This window comes from Oryctolagus cuniculus, chromosome 17, assembly GCF_051225735.1.
Source record: "Oryctolagus cuniculus isolate XC-2025 breed Fujian yellow rabbit chromosome 17, ASM5122573v1, whole genome shotgun sequence".
Classification (NCBI taxonomy): Eukaryota; Metazoa; Chordata; class Mammalia; order Lagomorpha; family Leporidae; genus Oryctolagus; species Oryctolagus cuniculus.
The window spans coordinates 60503889-60528378 of record NC_142883.1 but is presented as its reverse complement, the minus strand read 5'-3'; the positions used below and the strand labels follow the sequence as shown (position 1 = coordinate 60528378).

General features: G+C 39.6%; 1 protein-coding gene across 2 annotated transcripts in view; it reads right to left on the bottom strand.

Annotated features, from left to right (window-relative positions):
- Positions 1 to 24490, bottom strand: part of AKAP10 (A-kinase anchoring protein 10) — an 85566-nt gene that overhangs the window by 19981 nt on the left and 41095 nt on the right. Inside the window, exons 6-12 of one of the 2 annotated variants that reach the window (XM_008270671.5) lie at positions 20299 to 20383; positions 19431 to 19554; positions 18263 to 18399; positions 15634 to 15778; positions 12260 to 12433; positions 5293 to 5402; positions 879 to 961 (exon numbers count right to left, since the gene is read on the bottom strand). In XM_008270671.5, coding sequence (XP_008268893.3) covers positions 879 to 961; positions 5293 to 5402; positions 12260 to 12433; positions 15634 to 15778; positions 18263 to 18399; positions 19431 to 19554; positions 20299 to 20383 — 858 coding nt within the window. The remainder of the gene's footprint in view (positions 1 to 878; positions 962 to 5292; positions 5403 to 12259; positions 12434 to 15633; positions 15779 to 18262; positions 18400 to 19430; positions 19555 to 20298; positions 20384 to 24490) is intronic. The other variant, XM_089318489.1, reaches the window with a different exon arrangement.

The window sequence follows — 24490 nt, the reverse complement described above, 5'->3', positions numbered from 1 at the left end:
CAGCTTCAATTCCTATCTTCTAACCTGCCCAGTGAAAACCAGTACATACAGAGGAACAGTAACTCAAAAACTATTTCCAGAATGAACTTTCCTGATCCAGTTTTTACAACATTCTACCCATATGAGACTTTTTTTGTCAAAATAGGAAATATATTAATTATCTGAATAAATAAGGTCAACTATGTAATAGACACACTTTGGTCTAAGTTGTTTCCATAATTGTTGCATGTTTTGGTTTACTCTGATAGTCACTGAAACAAAGTGGTACAATTCATTACCCAACTATTGCTGCTTTAAAAAAATAAAAATAAAAATAAAAAAGACAAATCTAACAGACAGTATTTTAATGGATCTATCTTTATCTTCCCAAACTTCCTAGGTAAACCAACGGTTTGTAAGCTGAAATCAGTCACAAAGAATACACCTGTCTAAAAAGGATTTCTGCATCTAATGTCTAGTCTTCTCCAAGACCCTTTTCTGCCGATTAAACCAAGTAAGAATCTGAACTCCAACAAAGTAATACTTTCCACATATATTTCAAAACATCTTTCTGAGATTTTGAGGAAATTTAATATAATAAAGGGTCTCAAAATAAACTTCAAGTTGACCCTGAGCTTGTGTATTTTGCCATTAAATAAAAAGGCAACAGTATTTTTCATACTGATGTGCCTCTGTATTGGTAAGGCAGGCTCAGTAACTTGATTCGGAGGAACAGATTTTAGAGAGACATGATAACACATCCTATACTTACTTGTGCCTACAAAGGTGAAGGTTGCTGATTTTATCACTAATTAAAACTTACAGTGTCCTTCACTTAAAAAAAAATCAATAAGTAATGTAAGTAAAGGCTTAATATGGAGTATGAAAACATCACAAACCTTTTGATTTCTTCACATCAGGTTCAGGCTCAGATTCTCGGATGAACTGTCCCAAGTCACTAACTCTTCCAAATGTCATCTTCCTAACACGAAGAAAAGAATATAATTTCTAGCAACTAGTTTTAAAGTTAGAAGAAAAGTATCAATTTGAAGCATGTCATCTAACCTAAAAAACCAGAAACACATTTATGCTATTTCATGTTATTCAAAGTGGGACTTATTTGAAACAACTTTGTTCCACAGAAAGAAAAACAATCTTTGACTCAATTCCATCCAAAATCCCAATAAGGTTTATGAAACATGACACATTAATTAGTAATTCACAATTTTGAAACTCTCAGAAGAGAAATGGCAAAACAATAGCCAAGATAATCGTGTAAAAGAAGAAACAAAAAAAGTCTTACTCTAACACGGTTAAAATATATTACAAAGTTACAGGGATATAAAGCAGTAAAAAGGCAAAGATTGCAGTGAAAGGTCTTTTTTTTTTAAAGATTTATTTATTTATTTGAAAGTCAGAGCTGCACAGAAAGAGAAGGAGAGGCAGAGAGAGAGGTCTTCCATCTGCTGGTTCACTCCCCAAATGGCCGCAATGGCCTGAGCTGAGCTGATTCAAAGCCAGGAGCCAGGAGCTTCTTCCGAGTCTCCCATGTGGATGCAGGGGCCCAAGCACTTGGGCCATCTTGTACTGCTTTCCCAGGCCACAGCAGAGAGCTGGATTGGAAGTAGAGCAGCTGGGATATGAATCAGAGCCCATAGGGGATGCCGGCACTGCAGGTGGCTGCTTTACCCCCTGTGCCACAGTGCCAGCTCCTGAAAGGTCTTACTTTTTTTTTTTTTTTGACAGGCAGAGTGGACAGTGAGAGAGAGAGACAGAGAGAAAGGTCTTCCTTTGCCGTTGGTTCACCCTCCAATGGCCGCCGCGGCCGGCGCGTTGCGGCCAGCGCACCGCGCTGATCCGATGGCAGGAGCCAGGAGCCAGGTGCTTTTCCTGGTCTCCCATGGGGTGCAGGGCCCAAGCACCTGGGCCATCCTCCACTGCACTCCCTGGCCACAGCAGAGGGCTGGCCTGGAAGAGGGGCAACCGGGACAGAATCCGGCGCCCTGACCGGGACTAGAACCCGGTGTGCCGGCGCCGCTAGGCGGAGGATTAGCCTAGTGAGCCGCGGCGCCGGCGAAAGGTCTTACTTTTAAAATTACCAACCAATGATAAGATATCCAAAACCACAGAATTCTAACAAGTCACTAATTAAATCACCCAACCAAAAAATACAAAAAGATGAAAAGTCATAGAAGAAAAAAACCTAAATAATCAACTAACTTAGCAAAAGGAGCTCAACCTCACTAGCAACAATGAAAGAAGCTGTCATTTGCGGCGGTGCCAGGAGCTCCAGTTCAAGTCCCAGCTATTCCACTTCTGATTCAACTCCCTGCTAGTGCGCCTGGGCAGGCAGCGGGAGAGGACCCAAGTACTTGTAACTTCGACATCCACTAGCGATGGAGCTCCTGGCTTTTGTCTGGCCCAGATCAGGCTGTCGGGACCATCTCGGGGGTGAGCCAGTGGACAGATTTCTCTGTCTCTCCCTCTTTGTACGTCTGCCTTTCAAATGAGTGATCTTTGTTAACAAGAGAAGCAATTCATTTTCACTTGCTTACTTTTCAGTGCTTTAAAATTCTTGAAGTGCACAGTATCACACGAATACCGTGTTCAATGGCCTTCCCAGGAAGGCTGCTTTGGAATTTGGCATGAACCACACTACTGTTTCCATGAGCACAAGTTACTTTTCCCATATTACTCTGGTTTTGTTAGGTTTGATGCCAGGTCATTGTGTTGTTCTTTGTACACATAAGTGTGTCTTGCCTAAGCAGAATTCAGTTTCATCTGGAGCATAAATACCTTCAATTTTAAGCAGTGCTGCTGTGTGCTCCCTATGGTTCTACAGTCCTCACTTACAGCCAGCAAGAATGGCCTTGTATCACAGACACAGCAGGCCTCCACAGGCTCCAAGATGGCGGAAGGAGGACATAAATCTTTTTTTAGAGGACAGCATCTCATCATACTGCCTGAGTTTGATTTCTGGCTCTGGCTCCTGATTCCAGCTTCTTGCTAATGCAGACCCAAAGAGGCAGCAGTGACGGTTCAACTAACTGGGTCTTTGTCATCCACACTGGAGACCTGGATTGAGCTTTCGGCTCTCTGCTTGCCTAGCCCAGACTTTGCTGTTGTGGGCATTTAGGGAGTGAAACAGCAGATGGGAGCTGCCTGTCTACCTCAAAACAAAAACAAAAAACAAAACAAAAATCAAAACACACACACACACACACGCATACATGGGGCGGGGGGTGGAGAGGGAGGGCAAACAAAAACACACCATAACAACCATCACTCTATGGAGGACGGGGAAGAAACAAGCACTGATGTGCAATCAAAGGCGACACTGGAGGTAGGTGTTTGGCGCAGAGGTCACACCACTGCTTAGAATGTCAGAATGTCCACATCTATCAGAGAGTCTGGATTTGACTCTAGGTGCTACTCTCCATTCCAGCTTCCTAACATACACTCTAGGAAGCAGCAGTGATGTCTCAAGTACTTGGGCCTCTGCCATCAAAATGCGAGAACCCAATTGAGTTTCTGGCACCTGGTTTCAGCCTGGCCCACTGCTTGCTGTTGAGGGCAACTAGGGAGTGATCCAGCGAATGGGATGGAAGATACAAATAAATACAAAAATTTTTAAAGGGGGACATTAAATTATCTATACATATTTTAACAAGAATAACATATTTGCAATTAAAAGAAATAAAACAAGTTTTGTGAAATTTATACATTATTTTATTTCAGGCAAAGTGGATCTTATTTTTGAGAAAGATTTCCTAAAGAATCCTTATTTCTTTTATGAGTGCCAATATCTCAACTAACACAAATTTATTTGCCTTGAGAAAGACTTCAAGAAAATCCTAAAGATGTGGAACTAAAAAAAAAATTGAAAACCATACTTAAAGAAATATCTTTATTTCTCTTTTCTGACTCATATTTTTTAAAAAAATTTGTTTACATAAGCAGAAAACCTAGAGAAGTAATATCTTTGATAGTCTTTCTTATGTAAGGTTTTGAATAAATGAATCATTCCTTAGGAATAAATATTATCTTTTGGAATAAATAATTTGTTTGGGCTACTGTTCACCATTTTAAGAGTATGAGGAAGATTAAAGATTAATCCAGAGCTGACTTACTGAAGTGTACCTGCCAGAGACAATGAGGCTAAACTTCCTTTTATTTTCTTCAAAATACTTTCCAGACTCCTTATCTCTTAATTACTCACAGGTACTTTCTGAAGAATGCAATTGAGCACACTGAAATCCCTTTTTCATGATACTGCTAGGACTGGGGTAGGGTATAGAATAGTGCCAAGAACTTCTGGGCCAGCGCCGTGGCTCACTTGATTAATCCTCTGCCTGCGGCACCAGCATCCCATATGGGCACTGGGTTCTAGTCCCGGTTGCTCCTCTTCCAGTCCAGCTCTCTGCTGTGGCCCGGGAAGGCAGCGGAGGATGGCCCATGTGCTTGGGCCCCTGCACCTGCATGGGAGACCAGGAGGAGGCACCTGGCTCCTGGCTTTGGATCGGCATAGCTCCAGCCGTAGCGGCCATTTGGAGGGTGAACCAACGGAACAAAGACCTTTCTCTCTCTCTCACTGTCTAACTCTGTCAAATAAATTAAAAAACAAACAAACAAACAAACAACAAAAAAAAAAACACCTCTTCACACAGGCTTCATGTTAATCAACTCACTTTTGGGAAAGAGGAGGTGGTTTTGTGCTTTGATCTGTGGTAAATTTTACTAGGTGGCATATCCTATGTATCACTGTCTTTTTGTTACAGGATTAAAGGAACAACCTAGTTAATTCTTAAATATGAAAGAATCTTTTATTCCATTGTCCAAGCCTGAAATTATGCAGTCCACAATAAATGATGTTACCACTCTTTTATTTTTATTTTGAAGACTGAAACGAAAATAGCTTAAGATGTGAAATCAAATTAAATGTCCAAGAAACAACCTAAAATATACTATATAAACAAGACACTCAAAAATTGTACATCGTGGTGGACTAATGATGGTAATGATACCTATGGAGTGCTTATTAGGTATCAGAGAATATTTTAAATATTAAAATATCTAAGTATTATCTAATTTAATCCATTAATAGTATTCTTGTTTTATAGATGGAAGAAGTGACAGCCATGAGGAAATGCAGAAGTCACTCTAGAGACTTTATTCCCAACCACCACATACACTACAGTGTATATGGAAGTGCTAAGCAAAAAATTAGTAACAAAAATTAGCATTTAATTAAAATTTTTAAAAGATGAAAAATTCTTTAGACTTGTAAAAATCCAAGACATGAGCTAAGCTTACCCTGCATATGTCCGCTGATACAAAGACTCTGGATCCAGACTTGCAGCATCCACAATTATTGCTTCATCAAAATTTTTCAGGATTTTAATACTGGCTTTTTTCACACTGGACTACAAGAGAAATTATAAAATTAACAGATTGTTAATGAGGAAATAAAACAGTGCTGTGTTTGTTCTTTAGAGTTTGAAGCACACAAATTTTCCCTTAACCCCATCACTACTGAGATGTTTAATGGCAATAATTCTGAAATTTTAACAATAATTCTCAAATTTTAACCACCAGAGGAAAGCACAGTATTAAACTGTATAAAATAAGCATTAGCATGCCAAATATGTCCATTTCCTTAATGACCTATGTCCCAACAAATGTGCTGTTCTCCCAGATATCTTCCCCCAGTGTGCAAGTACTCAGGGGTATATATCCTGGTTAATAAATGTAAAGCCCAATTTTGCAGAGTAAACATGAATGTTTTTGATTCTCAGTGAGGCAAAAAAGAAGCTAAATAACTCCTTCCAAAATGACTAGCTGAGTACAGCATGTTCCCCTCCAGCATTCTACCTCCTACTCCTCACCCCCACAAAAAGGCAAGTCAGAATTGGAATTTTCATGAAATACAGAGCTATGGGCTGACCCAGAAATTCCACTTCTAGAAATTCGATTATAGATAGTATCACCACTAATGCAAAAATGACTTATATAAGATTATTCATTGCAGCATTATTTGAAATAGCAAAAGAGGAATAAGCTTAACATGTATAACTAAGGCACAGCTTAAATAAACAATATAACTAAACACAGATTATAGTACACTCTACGGCGAAAGGGGCTCTCTTTATCTGCTAAAAAGGGACATTCTCCAAGACACATAGTCAAATCAAAAAGAAAGGCACTAGAAAAAAGCAAAGGGAATACTTCCCAGATAACTCTATTGGGCCATTGCTACTCAGATACCCAAACCAGAAATTACAAGAAAACTACAGACCACAATCTCTTAGTGAGTGTAAGTACAAGTACTATCTTATGATTATACAACAGCTTCAACAAAATACTAGTAAAGTGAATGCACACATCCTGAGATCAACCCAAGAATGCAAGGTTGGTTTAACATTTAAAAATCAATTAATACAATACATATTAATAACTGTAACCTATAAGATCATTTTGATTGACACAGAAAGAACATCTGACCAAACCCAACATCTTTCGTGAGAAAAAAAAAAAAAAAGTTCATTTACAAAAACACAAACCTAGCATCATACTGAATGGTAAAACACTGAAAGCTCACCCTGTGAGGTAAGGAACAAAAAGACAAAGATACCTACTTAAGCCACTTATAGTCAACATCATACTAGAAGTTTGAGCCAGAGCAATCAATCAAGAAAAGAAATACAAGGCATCCGAAGTAGACAGGAAGAAAATTATCACTATTTGCAGATGTGAGGAGTTCATATAGAAAATCCTAAAGAATTCACAAGAAAACTATTAGAGCTAACAAATCAAACAACAAAGTTGAGGGTACAAAATCAACAAACAAAAATCACTCCGTTTCTATGCACTATCAATGAATACACTGAAAGTGAAAATAAACAAATTTTATCAATACACACATCAGAAACATCAGATATAAACATCTCAATAAAAACATTAGAAATTAAACACAGATGGGCAGGCATTTGATCTAGCAGTTATGATACTGGCTGGGACGTTCATATCCCATATTGACTCCCTGGGTTCAAGTCTCTGCTCGACTCCCAATTCCAGTTTCCTGCTAATGCACATCTTGAGAGGCTCAAGTAGTTGGGTCCCTGCCACCCATGTGGGAGACCTAGACTGAGTTTTTGGCTCTGGCTTTTGCCTGGCCCAATCCTGGCCTTTGTGAGCATTTGGGGAGTGACCCAGCCAGCTGATGGGAGCTCTGCCTGCCCATGTCTGTCTTCCTAACAACTGCTATCTCTCTCACATAATTTTAATTTTTTTTAAATTTAGGAATGACTGACCTAAGAAAATTCAAGACTTACATGACAAAAATTATAAATATTGCTGAACAAAATTAAGGACAGAAAGAAAAACTTATACTGCATTCATGGTCTAGAAAACTTAACATCTAAGATGACAAAACTCACAAAGGCAATTCAGAGTCAATGCAATAATGCAATCCTGATCAAAATGTTCAAAAAGTTCATGTGGAATTGTAAGGAACCAAGAATAGCCAAAATAATATTGGAAATGAAAAGAACAAATCAGAGGACAAACACTTTCTGATTTCAAAACTTAAAGGCAAAGCTTAATAATTAGAACAATGTGGTACCGGTGTAGGGAAGGACACACAGATCAATGGAATAGTCCAGAAATAAACCCATACATCTACAGTCAATGATTTTCAGCAAGGATGGCAACACCATTCAATGGTAAAAAAAAAAAAAAAAAAAAAAAAGTTTTTCCAGTAAATGGTGATGAAACATCTGTTTATTCAGATGAAGAATGAAGTTGGATCCCTATCTTACACAATATGCAAAACCAACTCAAAATGGGCCAAAGACCTAAAACTCTTCAAGTAAATATAGAAATTTGTAAATCTTCATTATCCTAGGTTTGGTAATGACTCTTAAGACAAGACACCAAAAGTAGCTGCAAAAACAGTAAAATAGACAAACTAGATTTCATTGAAAATAAAAAAATTTATGCTTCAAAGGACACTAACGGGGCCAGCGCTGTGGTGTAGTGGGTAAAGCCACCGCCTGCAGTGCCAGCATCCCATATGGGCGCCGGTTCCAGTCCTGGCTGCTTCACTTCCGATCCAGCTCTCTGCTATGGCCTGGGAAAGCAGTAGAGGATGGCCCAAGTCCTTGGGCCCCTGCACCCACATGGGAGACCCGGAGGAGGTCCTGGCTCCTGACTTCAGATCGGCACAACGGTGGTCGTTGCAGCGGTGGCTTTACCCGCTACGCCACGGCGCTGGTCCGCAGACTCAATTTTTAAAATGGGCAAAAGGTTTGAATAGACATTTCTTCAGTGAAGATATAGAAGTAGCCCACAAGCATATGATACTAGTATCATTAGGCATCAGGGAAATACAAACCAAAAGGAAAAATCAAAACTTTTAAAGAGGTGCCACTTCACACCAAGAAGGATGGATATCATCACAAAAATGTAAAATGACAATCACTGGAAAACACATACAGAAACAGGAACTCTCATACACCGATGATGGGTATATAAAATGGTACAGCTGCTGTAGAAAACAGCTGGGGGAGCTGCATATGGGTACCCATATTGGAGCACCAGTTCAAGTCCCAGCTGCTGTTTCCAATCCAGCCCCCTGCTAATGCTCCTGGGAAAGCAGCAGAAGATGGCCCAAGTGGGCCCCTGCCATCCATGCTGGAGACCAGCATGGGGTTCCTGGCTTCAGCCTGGCCCAACCCAGCCACTGTAGCTATTTGGGGGTAAAGCAGTGCACAGAAGTCAATCAATCAATCCCTGTCTTTGTAGCTCTCCCTGTCTTACTATCGCTCTGCTTTTCAAATAAACAAACAAGCAGTCTGGCAATTCCCAAACATTTAAACAAGGAATTAACATATGACAGCATTTCCATTCTGAGGTATATGCATGTTGATGCATACTCAACTTGTACATGAATATTCATAACAGCACTTTTCACATAATTAACACTGCCCATTAACGGACGGATAAACTGAATGTGATATAGAGTATTATTCACCTGTAGAAATAACTGAAACGGTGGGCCGGTGTTGTGGTGCAGCATATAAAGCCACTACCTGGGATGCTGGCATCCCATGTGGGTGTCAGTTCAAATTCTGGCTGCTCCAGGACTCTGATCCAGCTCCCTGCTAATGACTGGTTAGGCAGGAGAAGATGGCCCAACTGCTTGGGCCCTTGCACCCACATGGGAGTCCTGGAAGAAGCTCTTGGCTCCTGGATTCGGTCTGGCCCAGCCCTGGCTGTTGCAGCCACTTGCGGAGTGAACTAATAGATTGAAGATTCTCTCTCTTTCTCTCTCAGTTACTCTGCCTTTCAAATAAATAAATAAATCTTTTAAGAGAAAAAAAAAAGTTGGCTATCCACCTCACAATATATATAAATACTAACTCAAAGTTCATCATAAACATTAGTATAAAACAAAATTATAAAACATTCAGGAAAGGACATAAAGACATATCTTAATATCCTGGAACTTGGCAAAGGCTTCTTAGATGTAATATCAAAAGCACAAATAACAAAAATAGATAAACTAGACTTTACTAAAACAACCTGAGGGACCAGCGCTGTGGCATAGTGGGTAAAGCCGCTGCCTGCAGTGTTGGCATCCCATATGGGCTCCACTTCCGATCCAGCTCTCTGCTATGACCTAGGAAAGCAGTAGAATTTGGTCCAGGTGCTTGGGCCCCTGTACCCACATGGGAGACCTGGAAGAAGCTCTTGGTTCCTGGCTTTGGATGAGCGCAGCTCCAGCTGTTGTGGCCATCTGGGGAGTGAACCAGCAGATGGAAGACCTCTCTCTCTGCCTCTCCTTCTCTCTCTGTGTAATGCTGACTTTCAAATAAATAAATAAATAAATCTGGAAAAAAAAAAACTAACAACTGTGTGCTTCAAAGAACTCTATTAATAGTGAAATGACAGCTCAAAGAATGAAGGAAATATTTGAAAATCATATATTTGATAAGGGACTTACATACAGAATATATAAAGAACCCTGTACCTCAATAATAAACACAGCCCAATTTAAAAGTGGGCAAAGGATTTGAATAAATATTCCTCCAACAATAGAAAAAAGGTCAATAAACACATGGAAACATAGTCACCATCACTAGGTATCAGGGAAATGCAAGTAAAAAACCTCAGCAACGTAGTATTTTATACCTACTGAGATAGCTATAATCACCAAGACAAGCTTTGGTGATTGAAATGTGGAGCAAGTAGAACTTCATATACTGCTGGTGAGAATGTAAAATGATCCAGCTACACTGGAAAAGAGTCTGGCAATTCCCCAAAAAGTTAAACAAAAGTTATCACTTGACTCAGCAATTCTACTCCTGGGTATGAAATAAAAACATGGATCTACACAAAAACCCTGTACACACACATTCACAGCATTATTACTGATAACAGCAGAAAGGGGGACACCACTCATATGTCCACCAACTGATAATTAAAAAAATAGTATATCCTGACAATGAGATCTTATTCAGCCATAAAGAAGAATAAAGTTCAGAAACAAGCTAAACATTGATGAACCCTGAAAACATGATTCTAAGTAAAAGAACTCAGTTAGAAAAGACCACATATGATGAGGTTCCATTTATACAAAACATTCAGAACAGGCAAATGTATTGTCTCTATATACAAAGAGTAGATTAGCAGTTGCCTAAGGCTGAAGTGGGGGATTTGGAGTTAAAATAAATGGGGTTTCTTTTTGCAGTGGAAAAAAAGGTCAATTCTGTGAATACCCTGTAAAGCTACTGAATTATACATTATAAATGTGAATTACCAAAATAAAGATGTACAAAAGAAGGAAACAAAAGGATAGATAATTATGATTTCACTTATGAAAAGACAAAAGAGGCCTGTGTTGTGGTGCAGTGGGTTAAGTCACTGCCCTACAATGCTGGCATCCCATGAGTGCTGGTGTTCAGTCTTGGCTGCCCCAGTTGCTCCCATTCCAATCCAGCTCCCTGCTAATGTGCCAGGGAAGGCAGTGGAAGATGGCCCAAGTACTTGGGCCCTACTACCCTATTAGGAGATCTGGATGGAGTTCTTCCAGGCTCCTGGTTTTGGTCTGGCCCAGCCCCAGCTACTGAAGCCATTTGGGAAGTTAACCAGCAGATGGAAGCTAAATTAATAAATCATAAAAAAAAAAAAAAAAAAAAAAAAAAAAAAAAAAACAGAACATGTAACACTAATGTATGCCATAGAGTCAGGAGAGTGCCATGCTAGTCGGGGGGAATGACGAGGAGTAGAACGGAGTCCAAGAGGGCTTCTGCCACGTTGGTAATATTCTATCTTGATCTAAATGCAGGTAATATGAATTAATTCTGTTCTTCAAGGTACATATATAGTTAGTTATATATGCAGTTTTTTGTAGGTATATTTCAACAAAACATAAATATATTTTATTAGCACCTAGACATTTTAATTGCCTGAATAAAAACAAGACATTCTAGCTTATATCAGAAAACAAAATGGCAATTACACTAAGCAGGCTACTGCCCATGGTAGTTTAACAGGAAGAAAGGGTACTCAGGAGAGCTCTGTTGATGGCCAACAGGACTATCTGATAAACCAAGACAATTTATCCAAAGCCCAGTATCAAAAAACCCAATGTGCTATTTGTCAACAGTGATCAGAATATTATGCTCTATTATAAAGCTTATCATGAAGTATGCTCAATGGGGAATATCTCATGCTGTGGCATTTACTGTGTGACTTCAATAAAATCAGCTAACTTGTGAATGTATCCTTAGATCTCCTGTCTTGGGGATATACTACTATGATTTTGGTGGAACTGGGTAAGGTTTGATATATGAAAGCATTCCCTCAAAAACAAAAATAAAAAGCAACCCACAAAATAAACCCAAAAGGTCTTGAAATACAATATCAAGAAACCTAAGAGATCCACTCAATTACCCCATAAAAAAAAAAAACAGCATCCTAAATTTTGCATTAAAATTTCTCAAATAATTTCTCCAGAGGCCATAAATGTATTTCACATTATTTCATTATTAGGAGAAACAGTCACAGTGTCAAGCAGAATCATGGCCTAAAAAAAATACTAGGACATCTTACAATACAAACAGGATACCATCAACCACCACAATACTATGATTGGAATGTACGAGTATAGTAATTTTCTTTTTTAATTCTATAATTTAAAAAGACAGCATCTGTTACTGGTGTTCGGAAGACGAGCTGTATCCCTTTCTTCTAAAAACAGATGCGTATCAACCAATACCTGAGAAGCGGAGCTGTCAGAACCACCTGGGTGAGACTCATCAGAAGGGCCTGCAGGGCCATGAGCAGTCGGTGGAACATTCCCTCCCAGAAATTCATCTCCTCGAACTGAGTGAATGAGGTCATTCAAATATTTGTAATAAAGATTGCTAGACAAAAAGCCAGGCAAAAAGACCTGAAAGATAGGAAAACCACTGTTTTAAAGTTGAAATCTAATGTAACTGAACTTTAAATAAACTTTACCTATACCTCACTAGTTAATACAAACGTTTTACTTCTTGTTATATTCCATTATCCCTTTGCACATAGTTTTGCACTGTAACTAAAATTACTCTGTACCACTTTGTTGCATTCCCTATCCCCTAAAAAATTACTTCTCATGAAACTATTATATAGACTTGCTAATAATACTAGTGAGCAAAGGCAGGTGTTTGGTACAGGAGTTAGGATGCCTGCATCCCATACTGGAGTAGATGGTTCACGTCCAGGCTCCTCCGCTTCCAATCCAGTTTCCTGTTAATGTGCACCCTGAGAGGTGGCATACAATCCCTGCAACCCACATGGGAGACCCAGATGAGTTCAAGACTCCTAACTTTGGCTTAGCTCAGCCCTGGCTGTCGTAGGGAATAAAGCAGCAGATGGAAGCTCCCTCTCTTTCTCCCTCTCTGTCATAATTTCAAATAACATGAAAATAATTAAGAAAAATTTAATAAATGGTGAGCAGAAATTGTTACACAGTGTATACAATCTGTAAACAGATTTTTCTTTCTTTGTGCATATGTTGGTTTTTATCTTTGAACTGAATTTAAGATAAATTAAAAGGATTATGATTACTGATATTAAAAATTCCATTTTAAGATTTATTAATTTTATTTGACAGGCAGAGTGAGAGAGATTCCATCCATTGGTTCACTCCCCAAATGGCTGCAAAAGCCAGGAATTGGCCAGGCCAAAGCCAGGAACTTCATCCAGGTCTCTCATGTGAGTGGCAGGGGCCCAAGAACTTCAGCTGTCATCCACTGCCTCTCAGACAGCTTCATTAGCAGGAAGCTGGGTCAGACTAACTTTGGTATGTATGGCCTTTTACTTCTCAAAATAATTTTACCAATTTGTATCACAAGCAACTTATCAAAGTATCCATTTCTACACAGGCTTTCCAAAATTAGATTGTATTTTAATTATTGTTAAATAAATGCCTAATGATACACAGATGTTTCAATTTGCTCTTAATTATTAATGATGTTGAATAAATTCCCATGTTCATTATATGCATTTCCAATTACGATCTGTTTTCCCATCACAGCAGTTAGCACACAATTGGAAGTATTTATGTCTGTATTTAGTATGTGCCTTCATTTATAGACTACACTCCAGAAACATAGAAACTATATTTTTTTCCTATTTATCACTGTAACAACCAAAAGTAGCACAGAAATAATTAAAAGTATCTGTTGAATAAATCATTCATGTCTTTTCCCCAGTATCTACCATGGTCTTGTTTTTTTAAGATTTATTTATCTGAAAGGCAGGATGACAGAGAACTTCCTCCTTTTGGTTCATTCTCCAAATGCTCACAAAGCGTAGGCCAGGCCAGCCTAATACTGAGAGCCAAGAACTCCATCTCAGTCTCCTACATGGGTGGTAAGAACATCGCGGTGAACTATTTCTCTTTTGATGTGTTTTATTACTCAGAAAATTAATATTCTCTATAGGATGCAGATCTGGACTTTTCCTCTAAAATTAGAAAAAATTTTAACTTTAATAATAAAAAATACTATCCCTAGGTAATAGCGGATAGAAATGCTATTTACTACTAGCTTTTCAATGGTTTGATTTTTATATAGAACTTTTTATTCCTAAAATTCCATTTCTATGTATGGTATTATGTAACAATGCTTACTTAAGCTTTTTCCACCTGGATCCACATGACATACATAAGCAACATAACCTGAAAGGTTTGTTTTGGCTCTGTAAAATTCCTGGTTACATCTACTCTAATTCACTAGAAGAACAAACTATTCACAAATTTCAACAATATTTGGGTAATTCCTAAATTACCTTTCCCTTATATTGCTGATAATTTTAAATGATATAATAATAATAATAATAATAATAGCAGTAGTAGACCCATTTTTTTCTTTTCAGAGATAGAGAGATGGGGAGCTCCCATCCACTGGTACACTCCCCCATGTGCCTGCAATGGGCTGGCGTCTAAAGCTGGGAGCCTGGAACTGAATCCAGGTCTCTGATATGGGTGGCAGGGATCCAACTACTTGAGCCACCACCTGCTGACTCTCAGAGTCCACATTAGCTGGAAGCTGGAGTCAAAAGTCAGAGTTGGTTATCAAACCCAGATACTTTGATATGGGATGCAGGCATCTTAACTGCTAGGCCAAATACCTGCCCCAGCTAACATTATTTAATATTTATTATGTAAGGCGCTACGTTAAGAAGCATTTCATTTATAAAGTCATTTAAACCCTCAAAATAACTTTTGAGAGGGGTGGGCATTTAGCCCAACAGTTACACTGGTTAAGATGCCCATGTTGGGGCCAGCGCTGTGGCACAGCAGGTTGAAGCCCCAGCCTGCAGTGCCAGCATCCCATATAACTGCCAGTTAGGGTCCCGGCTGCTCCGCTTCTGATCCAGCCCCCTGCCTGGGAAAGCAGCAGAGGATGGCCCAAGTCCCTGGGCCCCTGCACCCACATGGGAGACCCAGAAGAAGCTCCTGGCTTTGGATCAGCTTAGTTCCAGTCATTGAGGTCATTTGGGGAGCGAACCAGCAGATGGAAGATCTCTCTCTCTGTCTCTACCTCTCTCTGTGAATCTATAAATCTTAAAAGAAAAGAAAAAAAGAAAAAGAAAAAAGACACCCATGTCCTAAATGAAGAGTGACTGGGTTTGATAACTAGCTCTGGCTCCTGTAATGCAGACCCTCTGAGGTGGTGGTGATGGCTCCAGTACATATGTGCCTGTCACCAACATGTGAAATCTGGATTTCATTCCTGGATCATGGTTTTGACTTGGCCCAGTCCTAGCTGTTGTGGGCCTCTGCAAAGTGAACCAGCAGATGGGAGGCATTCTCTTTATATCCATCTCTCTCTTTAATAAAAATGATAAATAAATAATGAATAATTTTGAGGTAAGTAGCCATAAAAACTGCATTCAACACTGAATTCAGTAGCCAGAGGTCACTGAACCCACAAGGTTAAGATTAATACACAGCAATGCAGACCCAAAGTTCTGCTTTAAGCACCATGCTGCACTGCTTCAACTTCCCACTGCCCTGGCAGGTGTGGTTTTCGCCATGCTGTATATTCCAGGTTCCATCAGTAAAAGCTGCTACAGTTTAATACTTTCGAAGCTCTTGGTTACCTTCTCCATGGTCGTCCAGGCCTGACGTAATGGAGTTGTGAAACAGTTAGGGAGCGGTCCACCTTCTCTGCAGATGTTGGATTCAATTTCTAACCGGACAACATCATCAAAGCCAAGAGGATGTGTGGCTTGGAGGGAGAAGTACCTATGGCAGACAGACAACCAAAGTAAAACCAAATTCCACAGCTGAGTAGAAGCAATGTTTGGCATTTAAACAGACAATCTAACATGGGGCACCTTGATTCAGCCTGCAGACCCAGAACCATAGAGCGGGGTGACAACAGCCCTGCTATCACCTTTATTCATTCCCACTTCCCCAAAAATATCTGTGTCAACTTGTTTCCTTCTTCTTTCAATCATCCTCACTCTTGCCCAGACAACTCTACTGGTTTTTAAGAGCTGGAAGGGTCAAGTTACAACTTAGGTAAAGAAACCAATCAGTCACATATTGAATGGACACTTATTCTCTATTCAGTACTTGGAGGACAGAAATGAAGTTACAAGAAAGTAAGACAAAGATCAATGTGTAGGCTACAGTAAAAACATACCATCATAACTATGAGGCACAAGCAATGAATGTGAAGAAATTCAAAATGAAATGGCACTGAGGAAAAAGTGCCCAGATGTGGTATATTCAGAGAGAAAAGGAGCTGCTGAGGATATAGTGTGGGAAGGAAAAGGAGTGATGAATGGCAGTTGTTCAAAGATTTCTACCTTGATGGGATATAATATAGCTAGTATTTTGGAAAGCTTCTGATGAATACAAAAGAAACATTAAAGGAAGAAAAATATATGCTTCCATCTCCTGGCTATGACAGAAACTTATGGGTGATTGTAATGATGCATATACAAAATATAAAAACAAGCAGGGATTTTTAAGGTCAAATGTGGCACAATAACTTGTAAAAATTCCAGTGCTAGTCGGATATGCTATAGTAATCTTCATCTACAAATGGCTCTCAAAGTGAAAATGAGATTCTGTGGGAAAACAAGGTCTTTGCTCACACTCTGTGTGGTGAGTGAGCTCCAGCCAGGATCTTACTAGTGCTATTATTCTGTTCAAGCATAAAGGATATTCTTTTAAAAAAAAAAAAAAAGGATTTATTTATTTGAAAGAGATACAGAGGGAGAAACAGAGAGGAAAGAGAAAGAGGGAGGGAGGGAGAGAGGGAAGGAGAGCGGTGTTGGGGGGTTGGGGGGAACTTCCATCTGTTGGTTCACTCCCCATATGAACTTGGGCCATCCTCTGCCACTTTCCCAGGCACATTAGCAGGGAGCTGGATACGAAGTGGAGCAGCCGGGATTCAAACAGGCACCCATATGGGATTCTGGCACTGTAGATTAGGGCTTTAACCCACTGCACCACAGCACTGCCCCAGAACTCTTCTTTGAAAATCAGCATTTTGATAACAAAAAGTGAGTCTCCCATGTTCCAAGTAAGTTGGAAAACACTGCTTCATAAATTTTTAGGCACCCCACATTAAATTTATAAATGTAAATTCTTGCTATTTTAATAGCCATAATGTTTCTTGTATAATATCTTCTACAGATATGTTACACTAAACACTGGACAAAACATTAAAAATTGCATTTCAGTCTAAGTTCTGCCACTAATGCCCCGTGACTTTGAGAAAATCACTATCTTCCTGGGCCTTACTTTCCTTATCTACAAGACAGGGAAATCAGACTAGATACCTAATCTGGCTATTCATCAGAATTTTCTGGCATGTCTTACAAAAATAGATTCCTGGGTCACATCTCAAGCCTGCTGACTCAGAATCTCTTAGGGGAAGACTGGGAGACTATTTTTAACCAGCTCGCAGGTGAGTCTCATGCAGACCACACGTGAGCCTGCACACCTCCATGCTCAAGAACCACTGGCCTAGATGCTCTTATCTCCCTTCTAATAGACTAACAAATCAAGGGCTTTTCTCTATCATCAAGTTACCACCTTAGCACTCACTTGTAGCTACAAGTAACACATTACTTCTCTTTACAGAGTTGAAGAAGTTAGAGAACTGGCCATAGTCTTTTCACTTGTCTAACCAGATGTTTTCAATTCTGTTTACTGTGAGATTTTTCCAATCTCTCATTTTCAGTTAAAACTAATGAAAAACTGTTACTCATTTAGTAAGGTGGCTGAGCAGATTTGCAACAGAGATACCATACACAGGTGTTGAAGTGTCTTTATAATTAATTCCAATTAGTTTCACCTTCCTTACCCCTTTGTTAATCCAAACTCAACCTGCTTCAAAGTGCCACATTTCTCCAAGGATTTGTGACTGCTTGTTTCAGTGACTTTGCCAAGATGTTGTTTCTTGCCTTCTCCGGTTAGGAAAATTCCATTCATTCTTGAGGATCCAAACCAAACTTTTCTTCTGCAAAACCTTTCGTGGGCACCACGTACCATCAGCCTATCTTCCACACATAAACCCAAGAAAAACTTTTGTTCTAGGACACCCTGCCTCCAAAAGCTTTAAATGCACCATCTGCACAGTTTTTATGCTGCCCCCATGAGCTCCTGGATGGCAGAAACTGAGTTTACTCACTTTTATTTCCATACATATACCAAATGCTCAATAAACATCTGCTAGATGCTAAAGCCATCTACCTATAAAACGAGACTCACTTGTCATATAAAATCATGGCATCATTCTGTGCCTCCTGTCCATCATACTGGCCCTTTTTGGCAGCAAGCTGAGACTGGAAGTTATCTGCTGCCAACCAAAACTGTAAGATATTCACTGCATCTTCTTTTTCCATGTACTAGGAAGGAAAAACATAAAAGGGAAATTAAGGTTAGAAACAGATTTCTCTCACAACCTCCAATCTATAAGCCCTAAGTATTAAAATGCAGTACATAAGCAAAAAACAGAAAGATCTACTTCTTCAGTTAATGCTAGTTAGCAACGTACAGGCATTAGAGACTGAAAAGCTAAAAAAAATTGTTTTAAGGAAGAAACAACTCCCCTCCCTCCTACCTCAAATTAGCAAAAATTAACCACCACACAGTTGGAGGCAAACTTTAGTGAACTGGACTAAAAATTATCAGCAGTTCCTCACAGGCAAACATACAAAGGATAGACTAACCAAATCAAGTCTTTCAAACCTGATTGTTTCTATCAAGCCATAAGGACATTCGCCTGAATAAATGCTGATTTGGCAAAGAAAAGGGAGTGAAGATGACAAGTCAACTGAGTAACAGTGTTCTTGTGAAGAGGCAGAATACAAGTGTGTAAGTAACTGCCTTGAGAGATTAGTAACCCTCGTTACTGCTACTTACTAGTCGTTTGTTTAACAAAAGAATTTCATTTGCTGAAACCTAACACATAACATTACACTAAACTATGCCTCAAAGAGATGAACATATTTACTGGTTGTAGCAAACGCTTCACTGAAGCAATCCTATTGAGCAGCTGAGGTGAAAACCGTGAGAGTAGGGAAAAACTGTACTACCTTTCTGTCTGTCTTATAAAGTCTAGTCTGCAATTATTTGTGTACTGTAATCAAAAGTGTCAAATTCTGAGGTTTTTAAAGTAGCTCCAAATAATTAAGACATGTGGACTCTCTTATAAGAAGTTTAACTGAGTGTTTCAAAAATCAGAGTTATAGTAACTTTTCATCTGACTAATATGCCATTAAAGTACTCTTTACATTAGATACAACTTAAAACAATAATAAATCTCTTTGGAAACAATTTGTCTCTTCTATGTTATTTTCTATAAACAGGCCCCCAGCATTTAGGGTTTAGCAGCTGGAATGCTCTAACACAGTGTGAAAGGAAATGTAGAATTTACCTCAGAGAAATAAAAGAGGGCTGACTCACAGAACAGGATGTCAGCCAGGTAAACAGTTCCACTGGTCAGCACTTCAATCTGGTATTTACAGAAATGGTGACTTCGCAGAAACTCACTAAAGTGCCTGCACATGGACAAAAAGGGAAAATTTGAGGCAATGACCAAGGAAAGAGCTTCACTGGGAAAACCAGACTCTTTCCATACTGTCCCTATTGTATCTTAAAAGCCTAGGTCAAGGCTACACCTCACTTTCCATGATGTCATTTCTGATTTCTTTACCTGTAAGTAATCTCTCCCACCTCTTACTGACTTTGTAAGCTCCCCCTGATATTTAACACATGCTACCTTGTATTACAGTAACCAAAGAGCATGTCCTATTTCTGTTATTAGGCTACAACTTCCTTTAAGTACTGTATCTACCATATCTTACATAAAGCATACTTTTAATAAATATGAAATGAAAGAATGAATACAGACAATTTTTTTCAAGGGCATGCAGCAGTCAATCTAAAAACACTTTGAAGGCAGTTTCAATAAATCTAAAGCTTAAAGCATGAACTAACAAATTAAGCTATCCATCTGAAGACATGCATTATTTGATAGTCCCAATCACCTTGAAATGACTTCAAAACTAAAAACAAATTATTTTAACTTAGGAAATACAACATTAAAAATAAAAATCATTTACATTTCAAACAAACTATTAACTATGATAGTTTTAGTTGATATGTTCCTGCTTATGATTCTGTAAAATATCCAAAATACTTAAATAGTCAAAGATATTTTGTTTTTAGTTGAGTGAAGTCCATTTCTAATGCCAAACCCAACTTCCCAAGAATGCAAATGTGAAAATACAAAACTCACTTACTCTTGCTCCATTGCACTGAAGACTATGGACTGTGCCAAAATGAAACAGTTGGGATCAACTTGTCCATCTTCCCCACAAATCTTTGCTGTTAAAAAAAAATACATGTATTTCTAAAAATTTAAACGGTACACATTTGTGAATCCAACTAGGAAATAACAAAAGAGTGTATAAATAAAAGTTTTAAATAAAACTAAAAGAAAATACAGATAACAATGTGAGATAGAAAAAGTTTCTTCGAAGCACATGTGCAAATGCAAAAATAAAAAAGTTTTAATAGTATAAGATTAATTTCTATACAATAAAACAAAATAAAAGGCAAACAAAACTTGCAGTATGTGTGACAGTCAAAAGATTACTATCACTGCCAACACTGTGGCACAGCAGTTAAGCCGCCACCAGTAACACCAGCAGATGCTCCACTTGTGATCCAGCTCCCTGTTAATGCGCCTGGGAAAGCAGCAGAAATGGTCCAAGTACTTGGGCCCCTGCCACCCGCATGGGACACCTGGATGGTGTTCCAGGTTGGATGGAACTTCATCCTGGCTGAGCTCCAGCCATTGAGATCATTTGGGGAGCGAACAAACAGATGGAAGATCTGTCTCTTCCTCTAACTCAGCCTTTCAAATAAATACATAAAATTAAAAAAAAAATTACTACCATTAATTTATATTACTACCATTAATTTATCAAGAGCTCTTACAAATACATGTCTCTAAAGAAAAATGAACAAAGAACATAATAGACAACTCACAAAAGAACAAACATAAAATAGACAATGTGAAAAAATTATCAGAGTAAGGAGTTTCTATACCTTTTGTCTAATAAATCAGCATAGATTTAACAATACACATGTTCAATTGTTTAATAATATACAGGTTTGAGCATGGGCATGGGAAAACTGACACTACTATTAGTGGGAGTTTAAACTGATAGATCCTTTTCTGGAGGCAATCTGGCTCTTTATAGAATAAGCTAAAAATAGGCCGGCGCCGCGGCTCACTAGGCTAATCCTCCGCCTAGTGGCGCCGGCACACCGGGTTCAAGTCCCGGTTGGGGCACCGGATTCTGTCCCGGTTGCCCCTCTTCCAGGCCAGCTCTCTGCTGTGGCCAGGGAGTGCAGTGGAGGATGGCCCAGGTGCTTGGGCCCTGCACCCCATGGGAGACCAGGAAAAGCACCTGGCTCCTGGCTCCTGCCATCGGATCAGCGCGGTGTGCCGGCCGAAGCGCGCCGACCGCGGCGGCCATTGGAGGGTGAACCAACGGCAACGGAAGACCTTTCTCTCTCTCTCTCACTGTCCACTCTGTCAAAAAAAAAAAAAAAAAAAAAAAAAAAAAAAAAAAAAAAAAAGAATAAGCTAAAAATGAACATACTCCTCTGGGCAGCAATTCTATCTCTAAGTGTGCAACCTAAGGATTTATGGATTTGTGAAAACATTTATATGTAAAAAATTTATCAAAACATTATTGGTAGAACAATTAGGTAGCATATGCAAGGAACTGCCTAAATCAATATGCTGTTGCCATTTAGCTAGTGGCCGAACAGCTGGCAAAAACAAAGACAAACCCCACTACCAGGATGGCTAGTCTCACTTTGAGCTTGTGACCTTATTGGGACCCTAACCAAAAGTCAAGGATCACATATAGTTTCCTGGCCTGGTTACTCTCTCACTCTGCTAAACAATATATAGCTGTGATACTGTGAAATACGTATTTCATCTTCTGTCCAGTTCCCTAACATACAGTTCCCAAAATTCTTTCAATCTCTAGAGTAATGGGAGTATCTTTCGCATACTAATGAAATGACTGGTCACCAGGAAGACCAAGGCAGAATTAGAAGGTTGGGAAGCTCAGCCACATCCTCCAGCCTCTGGAGAGGGAAAAGAGGCCGAAGGCTAAGCTGATCATCAATGGCCAGTGATGTAATCAACTGTGTTAACAATGAAAGACTCAAAAAGCCCTAAAAAATAGCTGAACATGGTAAGTTCTTGGAGGGCAGTGTGTCTAGAGATTCCATGCCCCTTCTTCTATATGTTACCCTATGCATCTCTTCTATCTCGCTGTATTCATTTGTATCCTTGATAATACCCTTTATAATAAATGTTCAGAGAAGTGTTTCCCTGAGTTCTATAGCCACTTGGGCAAATCAACTGAACCCAAGCTGGGAATTGTGGAAATCCTGATTCACAGCCAATCAGTCAGGAGTTCAGGCCATAGTCCATGCTTGGGACTGGCCATGTGGAGTGTAGACCTGAGCCCTCAGTCTATGAGATCTGACACTGTTTCGGGCAGATGGTGTTAGAATGGGACAATTAGAAAACATCCCAACTCATATCCTATGGAGAAGCAGGAGAGTGGAAAGGGGGAGGGGGGGAGGGGGAGGAGGAGGGAGAGTTCTCATATGTTGGTTCACTCCCCAAATGCCCACAGTGGCTAGGGCTGGAGTCAGAATTGCAACCCAAGTCTCCCATGTGGGTTGCAGGAACCCAACTATTTGAACCATCACTGCTGCCTCTCGGGGTCTGTGCTGGTGGGAACCTGGAGCCAAGAGATGGATCTAGTAGCAAACCTAGTCACTCCAATGTTTGTTGCAGGCATCTTAACCACTAGGCTTAACATCTATTCCTGTTTAACATCTTTTTTTTTTTTTAACGATTTATTTATTTTATTTGAAAGTCAGAGTTACACAGAGAGAGAAGGAGAGGCAAAGAGAGAGAGAGAGAGGTCTTCCATTTGATGGTCCACTCTCCAGGTGGCCGTATGGCCAGAGCTGCGCCAACCCGAAGCCAGGAGCTAGGAGCTTCTTTCGGGTCTCCCACGTTTAACATCTTTGATCACTCTGTCCCAGAAATCCCCCACCCCGATTTCCAGAAAAAACTGCTTTCTTGAAATACAGCTGATGTAAGAGGGCCTACACAGTGGCTCTTACTGCTAAGTCTCCTTTGCCAATTCTTCCTCATCTGCAAACTTCTAAATGCTGCAGGACTCTGTCCTTGGGCCTCTTTTCCCTCATTAGACTCATTCCTGTGGTAATGGCTCTAAATCTACCTCCATGCTGATGACTCCCAAGTATCTATCACCAATGTGAACCTCTGTCATCAACTCCTAATGTAGATGTTCAATCGCCTACTTCACATTCACCATCTGGATATCTCAAACCAAACTCCTGATTTTCCCCCATAAACAACTACTCCCATAGTCTTCCTTAACTAATAAATGGCAACTCCACTACTCTAGGCATTTGTGTGTATGTGTGTTTAATGGAGTCATGCTTGGCAGCTTTTTCTAACCTCTCATACCCACTCATAAATTCTATCAACTGCTCCTTCAAAGCATTTAAAAACACTACTACTTCAAGGACTTATGGAAGATAGAGGTGGTAATAGAAGCAGAGTTTCTGTATTTCTGAATCCCCATGTAAAAGCAGAATAATTAGATAGCAAGACAAAATCCCATTAGTAGCATTTACAACTAAAGAAGCAGGCTGGATATACAGTAATAGCTAAAGAAGCTCATGTGAACAAAATTCATTTGAAGAAAAGCTCTTTTAAAAAATTCTAACTGCAAGAGGGGACAAATAAAGGCAGAATTCAGGACAATGTTCAAAGTGGAAAAGTAAGTTGTCTGAAGCCATATAGGTAATTAACATTCTAAAATGCATACTAATAGACTCCAGGATGGAAACTCCGATCCCTTGATCATTGTTACTCACTTGATCCTTCAGATTTTTTTTTTTTTTTTTATCTCATGGGACTACACAATTTGATAAAGTTTAAATAAAAGAAAAATAGAGCTTCAGTGACTTTTCATTTTAAAATGTCTTCTTTCGGGGGGCCAGCACTGTGGCCTAGCAGGTAAAGCTTCTGCTTGCAGTGCTGGTATCCCATATGGGCACTGGTTTGAGTCCCAGCTACTCTACTTCTGATCCAGCTCTCTGCTATGGTCTGGGAAAGCAGCAGAAGATGCCCAAATCCTTGGGCTCCTGCATCCACGTGGGAGACTAGGAAGAAGCTCCAGGCTCCTGGCTTCAGAATGGCCGAGCTCCAGCCACTGCAGCCATTTGGGGAGGGAACCAGCAGACCTCTCTCTGCCTCTCTGTAACTCTGCCTTCCAAATAAACAAAACTTTAATAAAATAAAATAAACTATTTTCTTTGGCTCAAAATGTCTTCCTCCTTTTCTTTCCTACCCAGTTT